The sequence below is a fragment of the Trachypithecus francoisi genome, unplaced genomic scaffold (genome assembly GCF_009764315.1).
Source record: "Trachypithecus francoisi isolate TF-2019V2 unplaced genomic scaffold, Tfra_2.0 Lachesis_group0, whole genome shotgun sequence".
Classification (NCBI taxonomy): domain Eukaryota; kingdom Metazoa; phylum Chordata; class Mammalia; order Primates; family Cercopithecidae; genus Trachypithecus; species Trachypithecus francoisi.
Genome location: NW_022681453.1, coordinates 142,136,100 through 142,153,051, shown reverse-complemented (window position 1 = coordinate 142,153,051; position 16,952 = coordinate 142,136,100). Strand labels below are relative to the sequence as shown.

At 42.0% G+C, this 16,952-nt stretch overlaps 1 protein-coding gene across 2 annotated transcripts; it reads right to left on the bottom strand.

The window, feature by feature from the left end:
* Positions 1–4,935: 4,935 nt before the first annotated feature.
* On the bottom strand, positions 4,936–16,892 carry ZNF502 (zinc finger protein 502). Of its 2 annotated transcripts, none has more exons than XM_033212288.1 (4): positions 16,520–16,892; positions 14,849–14,946; positions 8,403–8,531; positions 4,936–7,858 (listed from the first exon to the last, which is right to left on the bottom strand). In XM_033212288.1, exons 3-4 carry the CDS (start codon positions 8,470–8,472, stop codon positions 6,279–6,281), a joined length of 1,650 nt encoding a protein of 549 aa, XP_033068179.1. In that variant the 5' UTR covers positions 8,473–8,531; positions 14,849–14,946; positions 16,520–16,892; the 3' UTR covers positions 4,936–6,278. The 2 variants fall into 2 exon arrangements, with proteins under 2 accessions (XP_033068179.1, XP_033068181.1); XM_033212290.1 differs by having other exon boundaries at positions 4,936–7,861; positions 8,421–8,531; positions 16,797–16,892.
* Positions 16,893–16,952: the final 60 nt, after the last annotated feature.

Genomic DNA, 16,952 nt, shown 5'->3' with positions numbered 1-16,952 from the left:
CAGTGAGCGGAGATCGTGCCACTGCACTCCAGCCTGGGCTACAGAGCGAGATTCCATCTCAAAAAAAAAAAAAAAAAAAAAATTATCCATTCCAGTCTTCAGATTCGCAGTTTTCCCAAAATGGAGTCCCTATTGGACACAAATCAGAAATGGTGGTGCCACAGACTGGGACCATCACTATCTTTGGCTAAAAAGTGACACTTCGTAAAATTGTCAGTTGATATGCCATGTAACAATAACGTTAAGTTTCTCTTTCCAGGTGTCACATTCTCAGCACTTGTTTGAAATCAGATAGCAAGTTCTTCCCTCCAGCCCTAACATCTCACAGGCCAGAGAGCCTAGGTCTAATTATTCATTCCCCAAACATCAGGCTTCAAAGAATCTCCAAATCAGCAGGCTCTAGTGTGTGGAGGACATTAAGTCTGGAGTGAGGTACCCTAGGTAGAGCAGGTTACTAGAAACCGTAATCTGGAGTTTAATAGCAGTTTGGGCTGAGCTTCTTTCAATGAGGTGTAAAATAGACGGTAGGGATGCACACCAAAAACATTCCATAACACTAAAATAACCTTAGCCCTCATGTGGCCAGTGGATAAAAGAAATGAAACTAATGCCACATATGGTCAAGATTAGGTTTCTACCTTATGTAGAAAAAGTAGGGGCCAAAAGGTATAATCAACTTACTTGTCACCCTCACACTCAGGAAAGTCTGAGATTCTGAGAACAAAAACCTTCTCAATCTTATACAAGTGAGCTCCTCACATCCTCAGGATAAGGAAAAGACTGGAGCACTAAGTGGTCAATTCTAGGCTGGATGCAGTGGCTCAGGCCTGTAAGGGAGTCTGAGATAGGAGGATCACCTGAGGGCAGGAGTTTGTGATGACCCTGGGTAACATAGCAAGAACCTGTCCGTACCAAAAAATAAAATAAAATAAACTTTTTTTTGAGACAGACTCTTGCTCTGTCACCCAGGCTGGAGTACAGTGGCATGATCTTGGCTCACTACAACCTCCGCCTCCCAGGTTCAAGCGATTCTCCTGCCTCAGCCTCCTGAGTAGCTGGAATTACAGGCACGCACCACCATGCCTGGCTAATTTTTGTATTTTTAGTAGAGACAGGGTTTCACCATGTTGGTCAGGCTGGTCTCGAACTCCTGACCTCGTGATCCGCCTGCCTTTGCCTCCCAAACGCTGTGATTACAGGCGTGAGCCACCGCACCTGGCCATAAAATAAACTTTTAAAAAAGTTGGCAGGCATGGTAGCTCACACCTGTAGTCCCAACTACTTGGGAGGCTGAGGTGAGAGAATCACTTGAGCCTGGGAGGTCTAGGCTACAGTGAGCTAGGATCATGCCACTGCACTCCAGCCTGGGCAACAGAGTGAAACCATCTCAGAAACAAACAAACAAAAAAGTGGTCAGTTCTACAAAAGATAAAGAGGCATATGGAATAGAGGTATAACCAATACAGGGAAAAGTGAATGAAATGCAAAGACACTGCAGTTTGAACTTCATCTGACACTGGTTGTGTAGTCTTGAGCAACCCCAATCACATCTTTCCTCTTTTGTTCTGAGGATCTGATGTGGCTCCATCCCACTGTGTCCTTCTGAAGTCATGAATTAAATTTCAGTGCACAATAAGCAAGACACTCAAATTCTTTATCATCCCAGAGCCCAAAATCTCAGGAAGTGCTTCCACTTTGGAACTTTTTTTTTTTTTTTTTTTTAAGAGAGAGGGTCTCACTCTCTGACACATAGGCTAGAGTGCAGTGGCGTGATCCTAGCTCACTGCAGCTCCAAACACCTGGGCTCAAGCAATCCTTCCACCTCAGGCTTAGCATCCAGAATAGCTAGGACTATAGGCATGCACCACCATACTTGGCCTTTTTTTTTTCTTTTCTTTTTTTTTTTTTTTAAGAGACAAGGTCTTGCTATGTTCCACAGGATGCTCTCGAACGCCTGGCCTGAATCAATCCTCCCACCTCAGACTCCTGAGTAGTTGGGATTATAGGTGCGAGCCACCATGCCTGGCGCACTTTAAGATTTGTAAGCTCCAAATGCCCTCCTGCTAGGCCAGCATTACTCTTCCATTCCCATTTACTATTTCATAGCTATTCCAGTTGACACAGGTATGTCTCTGCAGTTGCATGCATTTTCCTCCTCCTGATGACCCTGACATCAATATAATTGAAAGCATTTTGTTAAATTGTGATAGGACTTTTAAATCTCTAATTGAAAAATACTGTTTTTTTATTTTTTATTTTTTATTTTTTGTGAGACGGAGTCTCGCTCTGTCGCCCAAGCTGGAGTGCAGTGGCCGGATCTCAGCTCACTGCAAGCTCCACCTCCCGGGTTCCCGCCATTCTCCTGCCTCAGCCTCCGGAGTAGCTGGGACTACAGGCGCCCGCCACCGCGCCCGGCTAGTTTTTTGTATTTTTTTTAGTAGAGACGGGGTTTCACCGTATTAGCCAGGATGGTCTCGATCTCCTGACCTCGTGATCCGCCCGTCTTGGCCTCCCAAAATGCTGGGATTACAGGCTTGAGCCACCGCGCCCGGCCAAAAATACTGTTTTTTTTATGGGATCTTCTGTTTAATAAAACCACATACCTTATCTTAGGGAAAGTTGCAGAATTCTTGCTCCTGGCAGACACTTCATGGATACACATATTCACCATGCCTCCTTCCTGCTGACAACTGGGGACCTAAGTCACAACCTGCAGACTGGCACACAGAAATGTCTGACTCTTCAGTTGAGTTCAAAAAATACTTATTGAGCACCTCCTAAGTACCAGGCACTGTTGATACAAAGGTAAACAAATTTCACATTGTTCCTTCCCTAGCAAAGCTGACAAAAGGAAAGATGTGTGAACAAACTATTGTAATGTAACATAATAAAATGATGAAAAATGCAAGACAGAATAAAACATCCATGAGGTTAGAGACAGCTTTGAGATATTGCCTGAGCACATTCCTAAGTGAAAAATGGGAGTTTGGGCCGGGCGCGGTGGCTCAAGCCTGTAATCCCAGCACTTTGGGAGGCCGAGACGGGCGGATCACGAGGTCAGGAGATCGAGACCATCCTGGCTAACACGGTGAAACCCCGTCTCTACTAAAAATACAAAAAATAGCCGGGCGAGGTGGCGGGCGCCTGTAGTCCCAGCTACTCCGGAGGCTGAGGCAGGAGAATGGCGTAAACCCGGGAGGCGGAGCTTGCAGTGAGCTGAGATCTGGCCACTGCACTCCAGCCCGGGCAACACAGCAAGACTCCATCTCAAAAAAAAAAAAAAAAAAAAAAAAAAAAAAAAGGGAGTTCTGCAGGCAAGCAGAAGCAGGGAAGGGAATTGAGGCAACAGGAACAGTTTGTGCAAAAGTGCCAAAGTAGAGTCCAGAGGTGATATTCCAGAATCACAGGAATTTGAACTATGGAATAGAACATGCCAGGCAAGGAATGGCAGCTGGGGATGGCAATTCAGGCATGGGCCAGATGACGGGCCTTACATGCCTCTTTAAAGGACTAGTACTTTATTCTGAAAACAATAAGTAGCCAGTTATGCTTACAAAGATCAAGAAGAAATGTGAAAATGGCGTAGTGGGGCAAGAAACCAGAAGACTGTAAGATAAATTTCAAAATAGGAAGTCCAGGCACAGTGGCTCATGCCTATAATCCTGGCACTTTGGGTGGCTGAGGCAGGCACATTGCTTAAGCCCAGGAGTCCGAGACCAGCCTGGGCAACATGGTGAACCCCATCTCACAAAAAAAATACAAAAATTAGCCAAGCATAGTGGCACATGCCGGTAGTCCCAGCTACTTGGGAGGCTGAAATGGGAGGACCGCTTAAGCCTGGGAGGTAGGGTATGCAGTAAGCAGAGACCATGCCATTGCATTCCAGCCTGGACAACAGAGTGAGATCCTGTCTCAAAAAAAAAAAAAAAAAAGAATTAAAATTAAAGGAGTAGGGGACTGGACTACAATTGCAGTGGAGGTGGCTTCCAGAGATAGGAAATAACTTCAACAGGACATAGTGGTTAAATGGATATGAAGATTGAGTAAGAGGGAAAATTGAGGGTGAGGGCAATGCCTAGGTTTGGGGCCACACTGCAGTGACTAGGCACATCATGGGTCAGCAACTGAGAGAAAATCAGAGCACATAAGTGCAAGTGTGAGAATATGTGGTCATGGTAGTGGAAAGACCAGTTATTTACCTTTGTTTCCCCAGAATGTGAAAACATGCCAGATTTTCTCAGCCTGAGAATTAAAAATTCAGGATCAAGTCTGTTCCATTTGAGAAAAATTTTCCCACAAGAACTTATACATATCTTTTTTTTTTTTTTTGAGAAAAAGTCTCACTCTGTCTCCCAGGCTGGAGTGCACAGGCACAATCTCGGCTGACTGCAGTCTCCACCTCCCAGGTTCAAGTGATTCTCCGTGCCTCAGCCTCCCAAGATATCTTTAAAGTTTTCTTGTTTCTTTGTTAAGAAAACTCTCCCTATTCTCTCTAGTCTCCACTCATAATTCTCAAGATGGTGTACAAATATTGCTATAAATATTCATCAGGAAGTTCCAAGAAAGATTCTGTTGGGGAATAGTTGATATATTAACTCATGAAATAAATATTTACTGAACATGTATTATGTGCCAGTAATTAATTATACAGTGTTTTTATCTAGGAGGTATAAATACAGTTTGTTTTTGGTAAAATAATATTTTCATGAACATATTTAGAAAGCTTTTACAGTATTTTTACCCATAATGTATTAATTTCCTCAATTATGACTTCATTGGTGGTAGGTTTTAAGAACATAATCTTCATAGAAAAAAGATATATATTTATACCATATTCCCATTAATGGTAATTCACGGTCCAAACCTATCCCTAGAAGGCAATTGCTCTGGAAAAATCAATGAGTTCCAAATAACCAAGTATTCCAGAATCAACTTAATTTAGTGTTTTTAATAGCCATACTTTAAAAATGCTATAAGCTTCACAGCTTAGAAACTATTTTAAATAACAGTCAAAGGCTATCCTCAATCTTCTGGAGCTCAGTTTCTGGGTAGCAGTTAAGAACATGAAAGGAATTTGGGAAATAAAGGGAAAACTATGTCATTTCTCTCAAAAGAATAAAATACTGTCACAGTCAGTGGCAAAATGTGCTATCCTGATTTTCAGGGATTTGAAAAAGATTGTTTTAGAAGTCTTTCCAAAATCATTCCATGACAAATGTCAACTTTCTTAAGCGGCCCCAACGTCCAATCAACTGAAAATTCTATCTTCTTTCATTACTAATGCTTTCTCCTAAAGACCAACAAACTAAGTATCACTTTGTTAGGATGCTGTTAGTCCTAGTGGGTCTCTCTCCTCTGGTCTCTGTATACCAAGAGGCTAGGCAAAGTTACAATAGACAGGTGTACACCTTAGCACAGGCAGGGTTATGTAGGTGACTTGCTCAGTTGCATGCAGGCTTCCTGTTCTGAGGCTTGTCACTTGAGCAGACCATTTCCTTCCTGGGTAACCACTATTCCTCTGAGATAGATACTGGGTCTTACTGGTTCTCTGAACAGGTATGACTGCCTTCCCATAAACCAACATCATGAATTCTAACTTGGTCTCCTGTTTCATTCTTAGCTCTGAGTCACCCCAAAGCTTGGAAGAATGAGGAAAGACCTTCTTTACTGGCAGATCTATAGAGGTTAGCCCAGTTGTTGCTTTATATCTCCTTTTTTTTTTTTTAATGAATATGGATTTTTTTTTTTGGTTCTTATTTGTTTCCGTCTCCTCTTTATAGGACCACTTCCACAGGTTGGGAGCTTCCCCCATGGTAGCATGGTCAGGGCTGCCTCAAATCTGGAGGCTAGACTTAGCACTACATCAGAACTGTGCCACTTCACACTGACAGGCAGTGTTTAAGAAAAACATCTCAACCTGCCAGCCAACGAAAATGGGTGACAAGTCAGAAGATGGGGCAGGGTGTAGTAAAGTTAGCAGAAGTGCTAACTTAACAAATGCCCCCTCAAGCTTTAAGAGTCACATGGGGAGGCAGTGGCAATGTGTAGGCTTTATCTGAAAAGCAGGAATTTCTTTCTACCCTGTATTCCCAGATGCCCACCTCAAGTAGGCTCTGCATTCCCTAAGCTCTCACCTCCATTTCTGGAAACATTCCTCTCAGAGTACAGTAGCCAAGGCTCCTTCTTCCTTCCCTCCAGGAACTCTACCTGCCCCTCTACTCCCAGTCAGATTCATAGTCATCCTCACTAGAGAAACTGTCATAACCTAAATGCCCGCATTATTCACCACTGTGAAGTTTCTGATGTCTGAAAAGGACTGAACTATGTCTGAAGAACTTTCCACACTCGATGCACTCATAAGGCTTCTCACCAGTGTGAATTCTGTAATGTTCACTAAGGTGTGCATACTTGCGAAAGGTTTTCTCACACTCACTACATTTATAGAGCTTCTCACCAGTGTGAGTTCTATGATGTTCAGTAAGAGATGAGCTATGAGCAAAGGCTTTCCCACATTCTTTACATTTATAGGGCTTCTCTCCAGTATGAATTCTCATATGCTGAGTGAGGCAGGTGTTCTGATTAAAGCCCTTTCCACATTCATTGCATTTATAGGGTTTTTCTCCAGTGTGACTTCTCTGATGCCGAATAAGGCAAATGCTCTGAATGAAGGCTTTACCACATTCACTGCATTTGTAGGGTCTCTCCCCCGTGTGTATTCTCTGATGTTTAGTGAGTGGGGTGCTCTGAGTAAATGCTTTGCCACATTCCTTACACTTATATGGTTTTTCTCCAGTATGAATTCGCTGGTGTTTAATAAGAGATGGGCTCTGACAAAACGCTTTGCCACATTCTTTACATTTATAGGGTTTCTCTCCAGTATGAATTCTCTGATGCTGAGAGAGGTTTGCCTTTGTTTGGAAAGTTTTCCCACATTCATCACATTTATGGGGTTTTTCCCCAGTGTGAATTCTCTGATGTTGTATAAGATTTGAGTGTTTTCGAAAAGAAGAGCCACATTCACTGCATACATAAGGCTTCTCACCAGTGTGAATTCTCTGATGATGAATAAGGTGTGTATTCTGATTGAATGCCTTCCCACATCTATTACATTTATAAGGTTTCTCTCCAGTGTGAATTCTCTGGTGTTCAGTGAGATGTGAGTGATTGCGGAAGGAATTCCCACATTCATTACATTTATAAGGTTTCTCTCCAGTGTGAACTCTTTGATGCTGAGTAAGAAATGATTGACATCGAAATGTTTTCCCACACTGCTCACATCCATATGGTTTCACTCCAGTGTGAATTCTTTGATGGTCAACAAGGAATGAACTACGACTAAAGGCTTTCCCACATTCCTCACATGCATAGGGTCTCTCTCCAGTATGAGTTCTCTGGTGTTGGGTAAGGGATGAGCCCTGAGTAAAGGTTTTTCCACATTCATTACATTTCCAAGATTTCTTCTGTGTGCAGAGAGTTGGACATTTACTTTGGTCTGAAAAATCATTGGTGGGTACATTACTTGTTTCCCGCTGATGCAGACTCTCTTCTGTAGAAACCCTGAGACGTGTAACAAGGCTTGAGGTCAAAAGCAAGCTTTTCTCAAAATTATAGTTTTGACTAATAATTTCAGGGGGTGCTTCTTTGTGGATGAAAGTTATTCCCCCAAAACCTCCTTCCTGGAAAAGGCATGATTCAGCAATCTCCCTAGGAGAGTTTTCCTTCACGCCCTCACATGCATATTTTTTTTCAAATGTAGAATCTTGGTATTCATCCTCTTGGAATCTCTTTGCTACTATCCCTGATGAGTCAGTTTTACAGACATCCTGCTCTGGGGCAGGCTTGTTCTTGTTTACCCAGCCTGAAAGAAAAGAGCAGAATGAATATCTCCTATACAGGGCAGAGTGAAGGCCCCTGACCTTAACTTTTGGCAGACCTCAGTAATGGCCTATGATGAAGGGCCAGTAACAACAAGTGTGGCAAGTAACTTAAGAGTTGCAACTGGTAGAAGAGATATGTATCAGGGAAATATGATTACCATTAATGAGGAAATCCCATGGAAGGGGTAGCTATAGACACCCAAGGAGCAAGAGAATGAGACAATGGAGATAAATGAAAAACAACCACCAACACATAGGCTAAGATTAGGGCAAGACAGGAAACATGAATGCTTTGTATTCAGAGTGGAGACTGGGAGAATGTAAACAGGAAAATGCTAGAAATGAGAATAAAATTACTACTGGGAAAAAGTTGGCTCCAGATATGTTCACCCACCCCTGCCCCCAACATCCCTATAAGAGACAGTTATTTTATCTCCTGAGCCTCACCCAGCTTATCTTCTATAATTTCCAAAGGGTTCCTGTTGGCTGGCTATTTCTCCCACTGCTTGTCCCTTGCTCACTCACCTGGGACAAGTCTTGTTGGACAAGTCTCTCTTCTAATCTCTCTCTCTTCAGTTCCTTGCATATTCAACATCCACAGACTGTCTCTTCACTTTGATTGGAAAACAATTCAGGCTTGAAAAACTGGGAGCCCTGCTCATGGGGAAAAAAGATGCAGGGAGAGAGGGAATATTACTGTCCCAGTAAACAGAACAAAGAGCTGTTGCCTAGTAACACTATCTAATAACACACACAATAACTCTTAGGATAACAATGTGGAAGCATCCGCAAAAATCAGCATTGGCTTGTAGCCTCCTAGGTTCACACCCCATTTGTTAGCTGTCCAAAAAGTGATAACATCAGACTAACATACTATCAAACATTTAAGCACTTGATAAATAAATCAGAATGTTATTCATTAACTTTTTATAATGATAAAGATTAAATGAATAGGTATATTCACATCAATTAGTACACTCTGTCCATCATACAATAATCTGTATGAAAAGCCAGTCAATATAGTTAAAAGTTATATAGCAAAATGTCCTCATAGCAAGGCTTGTGTATTAAGTCTGATTTACCTACTTCTACCAAATGCCAAGAGGCTGAGATAGTGTCAGGGAATGCTATCCACTTGATACAAACTAGAGACACACTGATTGTCCTTTCTTCAAGATGTCATATCAATTAAACAGTTTTTCTTCAGGTATAGCTCAGTGTCAGAGGACAGGCTGCAGTTAAAAAGAAACAAAAATAAATTTAATTGTGAAATAAGTTTTGACTTACAAAAAAGTTGCAAAAATACCAGTTTCTGTAAATGCTTCTTTTTAAAAATGTCATTATCAAAACTGTTCATTCAAAAATATCTCTACATTTAACCTTGAAGTGAGAAGCAGAACTGGCAGCATTATTCAAGGAAAAAGGGAAGATCCAGAGATGATTTTTACCAGAGTCAAGAACTTGGAAGACATGAAAAAATAAAATAAGTCTGCTCAAGTACATAATAAGCTTGGTCTTGTGGACTTCTCAGTGAAGTCTGTGCTTTTGCATTGAACTTTAAAGTTTTAAGAAGATACTTGGCTGGAAGCAGTGGCTTAGGCCTGTAATCCCAGCACTTTGGGAGGCCAAGGCAGGTGGATCACCTGAGGTTAGGAGTTTGAGACCAGCCTAGCCAACATGGCAAAACCCTGTCTCCATAAGAATATAAAAATTAGCTGGGCATGATGGCAGGTGCCTGTAATCCCAGCTACTCAGGAGAATGAGGTGGGAGAATCACTTGAACCCAGGAGGCAGAGGCTACAGCAAGCCAAGATTACATGATTGCACTCCAGCTTGGGAGACAGAGCGAGACTCCAGCTCAAAAAAAAAAGAAGATCCTATCTGGGTTTTCCTGATTCTCATTCACAGGAAGAACATAAAGGGACCTGTAAGCTACTATACAATCCTACAGAGACTCATGCAAGCAGACTGGGATTTGGGTGACTAATCAGTGCTAGACACTGGAAAAAGAAGCCAGACACCCTATCCGGCTCCAACTTGTGTCATAGCTGGATAAAGACATTAAATGAATCATTTCAAATATGGGAGTTACAAAACTGCAAGTATGGGGTGCTACAGAATGTAGAGCAGAGGGGACCTGATATAGTCTGGGTCCCCTTTAGACATGTGAAAGGGAAAAGTAGGCCAGGCATGGTGGCTCACGTCTGGAATCCCAACACTTTGGGAGGCCGAGGCAGGCGGATCATGAGGTCAGGAGATCGAGACCATCCTGGCTAACATGGTGAAACCCTGTCTCTACTAAAAATACAAAAAATTAGCTGAGCGTGGTAACATGCCTGTAGTCCCAGCTGCTTGGGAGTCTGAGGCAGGAGAATCACTTGAACCCGGGAGGCAGAGGTTGCAGTGAGGCAAGATCGCGCCACTGCACTCCAGCCTGGGTGACAGAGCAAGACTCCATCTCAAAAAAAAAAAAAAAACAACAACAAAAAGGCCGGGCGCGGTGGCTCACACCTATAATCCCAGCACTTTGGGAGGCCGAGACGGGTGGATCATGAGGTCAGGAGATCAAGACCATCCTGACTAACACGGTGAAACCCCGTCTCTACTAAAAATACAAAAAATCAGCCGGGTGCGGTGGCGGGCACCTGTAGTCCCAGCTACACGGGAGGCTGAGGCAGGAGAATGGCGTGAACCCAGGAGGCGGAGTTTGCAGTGAGCCGAGATTGTGCCACTGCATTCCAGCCTGGGCGACAGAGCTAGACTCCGTCTCAAAAAAAAAAAAAAGAAAGAAAGAAAAAGAAAGGAAAAAGTAGAGAGACAAAATGAACATACAAAAGGAATCAAGCTCAGTAATTTGGAAGAATAAAGGAGACATAGTAATGCCCAAGTATTAAACACCAGAAATGAGACATAAAGCCTAGGGCAAGCCAGTTCAAACAGAACCCTAAAAAACATTTTAAGGACTTTACCCTAAAGTGAAGAGAAAGTCATAATAAGGATTTGAAAAAGTTTGATAAAATACATGACATGATTAGATCTGCTGTTTTATGGAAACATATTCCTCTGTCTACAGCAACAGATAATGTGTGTAGTGGTGGGGAGTGGGAGGGTAAGGTGAAGGCTTGAAGATCCCTTGTAAGGCTATTTCAGTAGTCCAGTATGGGGACTGGATTAAAAGAAAGAATCAACCAGAATGAATGAATATTGGTGGGAGGGGTGAGAGAGGGAGATGTCAAGGATAATTAGCCAGTTTTGGGTGATGACAGTTACCTTTAGTGACAGTGGGTACACTGGTCTGGAAAGCAATAAGATATCTTTAGTTTCAAATATCTACATAGAAGGTAGAACAGGGCATACATAGCTGAAAGAGAGACAGGTGTGGCCTGAAGAGTTTTAGACATAAAAAAAGTAATTGAAATCACAGGAGTAACAGATAAAATCTTTAAAGCAATGTGGCTAGGAAAACTCCAACAGTGAGTCTAAACACTTAAAAGATCTCTAATCCCAGCAAGGTGAGGTAGCTCACACTTGTAATCCTACCACTTTAGGAGGCCAAAGTGGGAGGATCACTTTAGGCTAGAAGTTTGAGACCAGCCTAGGCAACAGAGAAAACTCCATCTCTACAAAAAACAAAAATTAGTTGGGTATAGTGGTATGCACCTATAGTCACAGCTACTAAGGTGGAGGATCACTTGAGCCCAGGAGTTCGAGGCTGCAGTGAGCTATTAATACGATTGCATTGGCCGGGCACAGTGGCTCACGCCTGTAATCCCAGCACTTTGGGAGGCTGAGGCAGGTGGGTCACCTGAGGTCGGAAGTTTGAGATCAGCCTGACCAATATGGAGAAACCCCGTCTCTACTAAAAATACAAAATTAGCCAGGCATGGTCGTGCATGCCTGTAATCCCAGCTACTCGGGAGGGCAACAAGAGTGAAATTCCGTCTCAAAAAAAAAAAAAAAATGATTGCATCACTTCACTCCAGCCTGGGCAACAAAACAACATCCTGTCTCAAAAATAAATTAAGTAAATAAAATATCTCTAATCCTCTAAGAGATGTAAATAAAAATAATTTAATATATGATAAAAGCAGCATTTCTAATCACAAAAAGATAGATAATTAATAAATCAAGTTGGCACCATTGCTAACTACCTGGAAAAAAAAGTATGACTACTATATTGCGCCACACACCAAAATAAACCAAAACCAATTAAAGGGTTAAATATGAAAAATAAAACCACAAAATAAAATATGACCAAAAATTTGTTCTAGGGTTAGCACTTTCAAGCATGATGCAAAATGGATAGGACAAAAATTGATAAATCTGACCACATAAAAACAATACCCTGTATATCCAAAATACAAAGAAATGAAGATAAACAAGCTTTAAAAAAAGTATTTTTCAGTTATATAGCAAGGGATAGACAGACCTAATAAAGACTTCTTACAAATGAGTAAGAAAAAAAGGTGAACTGAGAAAAAAACGGAAAATACAAAAAATACACCAAGAATTACAAAGGCCAATAAACATATCAAAACAATGTTCCATCTTTGTGGTAAACAAGGAAATGGAAACTGAAAGAATGAAGAATCAATTTTTATATCAAAGTGGAAAATCTATTTTTAATGCTACATTCAAGATTCACAAAGGTGCAGGGAAAGAGTTTCTCACACACTAGTGCAAACGTAAGTTGGTACCATCTTTCTAGAGCGAATCTGGCAATATACATCAGGTGTGAAAGTTGTAGCTTAGTTATAGTTAGGATGCTGTGGTCAACATTTTGTGGATACAGGAATTCAGAACAGAATGCTCATTTTGTATATACACCATCTGTAGTGTACCTCAGAGTCATCAGTATGCCATAAAAAATGACTATATTCTGCCAGGCCCAGTGGCTCATACCTGTAATCCCAGCACTCTGGGAGGCCAAGGGCGGGTGGATCACCTGAGGTCAGGAGTTCGAGATCAGCCTGCCCAGCATGGCGAAATCACGTCCCTACTAAAAAATACAAAAAATCAGCCAGGCGCACTGGCAGGCGCCTATAATCTCAGCTACTCAGGAGGCTGAGGTAGGAGAATTGCTTGAACCCGGGGGCAGAGGCTATAGTGAGCCAAGATCACGCCACTGCACTCTAGCTCGGGCGACAAGAGCAAACCTCCATCTCAAAAAAAAAAAAAAGACTATATTCTTTGACCTAGTAATTCTACTAGAACTTTCTCAGAAAGAAGTAACTTTCCAGAGAGAAGAGAAACAGAATTCTTCTGTTACTTGTAAAAATATCCCCTGAAATGTACACAGAAATAAAGTTTGTCTATTTCCTTGAGGATTGGCAAATTATGATACTTCTACTTGGTGAAAATTATTTAGACATAAAGATAATTAAAAATGAAAATATATGATTATTGGGAAAAAATACTTAATGCCATATGTTAAAAATACACTGTACAGTAAAATTTCAAGTATTAATATAATGTAAAATATATGTTTGTTAAAATATATATGTGACGTGCTTGCGTCCAGCTACTCAGGAGGCTGAGGTAGAAGGATCACTTGAACCTGGGAGGTAGAGATTGCAATGAGCTGTGATAGCACCATTGCACTCCAACCTGGGTGACAGAGTGAGACCCCTCTCAAAAATTAAAACTTAAAAATACATCTGAATAAGATCAAGAAGGAAAAATAATCATCACTGTGGTAAAATAATGAATTGTGAATAATTTTCCCAAATGTCCTCTATTATCTATATTTTGCTCTACTTTTGCTTTAAAAAAAAAAAAACTAACAAATCTATAAGAATATGTATATCAAATTATTTATTGTGATCATTTCTGAAGAATAAAATTATGGTAAACTTTTGCCTTAAAGTCTATGTTTTTGTCATGTTTGAAAATTTTCCCATAGGAATAACTAACTTCTGTAATCAAAGAAAAAGTGAGCCGGGCGTGGTGGCTCAAGCCTGTAATCCCAGCACTTTGGGAGGCCAAGATGGGTGGATCACGAGGTCAGGAGATCGAGACCATCCTGGCTAACATGGTGAAACCCCGTCTCTACTAAAAATACAAAAAAACTAGCCGGGCAAGGTGGCGGGCGCCTATAGTCCCAGCTACTCGGGAGGCTGAGGCAGGAGAATGGCGTAAACCCGGGAGGCGGAGCTTGCAGTGAGCTGAGATCTGGCCACTGCACTCTAGCCCGGGCGACAGAGCAAGACTCCACCTTAAAAAAAAAAAAAAAAAGAAAAGAAAAAGTGAAAAAGCATAATCAGAGATGGCACAGAGATTTATGTACAAAGATCACACTATTACTACAGTTGTTAAACAGGCAAATAAACATTGACAGACTACCAAAGATAGATTACGAAAGTATCACAAATCATAATTTCAAAGAATATTCATGAGAAAATATAATATGTTAAAACAGGAAGATACAAAACACTAAAACAAAAACAAGAAATATGCACACATATACTTGGACTAAGCACTCAATACATAGAAACTATTGTTAATAAACAGATAAAACACACACATTTAAAAAAGACATAAAGAAAACCTACACACTTATCTCTAGATTGGTTAATGGGTTACTTTAGTCCTTTATACTCTTCTATATATTTTACTTCTCCTTCAATAAACATATATTACTTTTATAGTTAGAAAAAGTTACTTTTTAAAAACCCAGAAACAAAAACAAAAACAAAAGGCTATGGTATTGGCCTCCCATTCACAAGATGATAGTAGATTGGATTGGGAGTCAGGAAAGTTTGCTCTGTCAATAGCCTACGTGAGTGGGCCCACATGACAGGCTATTTATCTGAAAAGGGTAACAACTTAGACAATATTTATGGGTCATTCCAGCTCTGATAATCCGTGAAACCTTGATGAGTTAATTCACATAAAGCATTCAAAAAGATATCTACTCGATGGCAGGCACTCAACAGGGGTTAGATGCTATTATGGTTAATACTAAAACCTACAGAGAAAGAAAGACATCTTGGTGATGACCGCATCCTTCCAATCATGGATCATCTGAGCTGTCAGCAGTTTGTCAATGTCAAGGGTCAGCAAATATTTTCTGTAACAGGCCAGAAAGCAAATTTTTTTAGGTTTAATGGGTTAAATGGGATATATAGTCTCTGCCTCAACTATTCAACTTTGCCTTTGTAGTTTGAAAACAGAAATAGACAATATGTAAATTTGCCTGTGTTTTAATAAAACAGTTTTACCAAAAAAAAAAAAAGTGGCAGACCAAATTTGGTCCATATTTGCTGACTCCTAGGTCTATGAGTTGCCCAGAAAGTAATGTACGGGTGCTTCTACAAATGCCTATTGTGGAATAATCTGGCTGTTACTGATTTTAAGATGTTAAAAAGATCCCTCTGCAGATCTGGGGAAAGATGAGTATTATGGTGAAAGATAAAAGGAAACAGGCTCTTAATAGCCCTATCCTGCTAACCTAATAGAGAGCGGGCTTCCTCCCTCTACCTTGTAAGGTTTTGCCCAGATGCCACCTCCTTACCCCTCAATAATTAGCTAAAGGAATCTAGGCGAGCTAGATGAAGTTTTTCAATAATTTTAAACAATCCCTCCAATGAGATCACATTGAAATGTACTCCTCTCTGAAGCCCTTCTTGGTAGGCATGTTGGCACCAAACAGTGCACTCAACCAAGCTGCGGCAGTACACTTTATCTCTTATGCAGCCTTGGGTCACTTAGTAATGTGATCTGGGACAAGCTTTCTAGTCTCTTTGTACCTCAGTTTCCTCACTTAAAAACTACACATAGGCCTGGCGCAGTGTTTCACGCCTGTGATCCCAGCACTTTGGGAGGCCAAGGGAGGCGGATCACCTGAGGTCAGGAGTTCGCGACCAGCCTGACCAACATGGTGAAACCCCGTCTCTACTAAAAATACAAAATTAGCTAGGTGTGGTGGCACAGGCCTGTAATCCCAGCTACTCGAGAGGCTGAGGCAGGAGAATCGCTTGAAACCGGGAGGCAGAGGTTGTGGTGAGCCGAGATTGCGCCGTTGCACTCCAGCCTGGGCAACAAGAGTGAAACTCCGTCTCAAAAAAACAAACAAACAAACAAAAAAAGCAAAAACCCTACACATAATACGCTGTTGTGAAGATTAAATCAATTAGCACAAATGCTTCAAATAGTGCCTGGTATACAGTAAGCGCTAAATAAATGTAGTTTAAAATATTACCACCAAAATCTGCTTATGCACTTATCATCCTACACAAGACTGGAAGCATCTTTACATTTGGCAGTCTCCGGCGTCACTCTTTTGTAGCCTCGCCCCTGAATTCGGTGTAATGTTTGGCATGTAATGGATAGTAACCCTTCATTCGGAGGCATTAAGGTTTGTATACATGCTATCACATACAACTGTCAACTGGGCTTTGTGAAGAAGCAAGGAACAGACTTCTACACAGTACTTTAGAGATTTCTGTACCCTCCAGAATTGTAACTCGGGTCTCAAGACTCCAAACGAGCTCGCTTTACACTATGTGCCGTCTCCTATAAAAACAGGAGCTACAGGATCGGCCGGGGAAAGAAACTGGAATCCGAACCGAGAATTTTGATCCCCAGGATCTCGTTTCCTGACATGGGTCCTAGGTCTTGAACATCCACCATCCTTCACTCACTCATTCATTCATTCATTCCGCCATTTTCCTAGGCATCTCCTCTGTGCTGGGCACTGTGCTGGGCCTTGGGGTCTGCAGTGCTGAGGCTGCAGGTTGGGCGGGCCGAGCCGCCAGGAGTGTCCCAGGTCCGGGCGGCACGCGTAGGCAGCACGCGTAGGCAGCAACTCGGGTAGGATCGAGGTCGGGGCTGACGTCCCAAATAACCCTCCAGCCCGCCGCCCCAGCCGTGGCTCGCCGGGGTCCCTCTTTTCCCTTCCCTGGGTCCCAACCCGCTCACTGTGAGATCCAGGGACTCCCCGCGGAGCGGCGCGGGCGCTCCCGGAGATTCACGGGAGCCAGGACACCTGCCTTAACTTCTGAAGCCGGAAGAGTGGTGGCGCGGCCGGTAGTGCGTCAGCAGCGGGCTCGCGCATCCATTCTCTGAGTCTCTTTT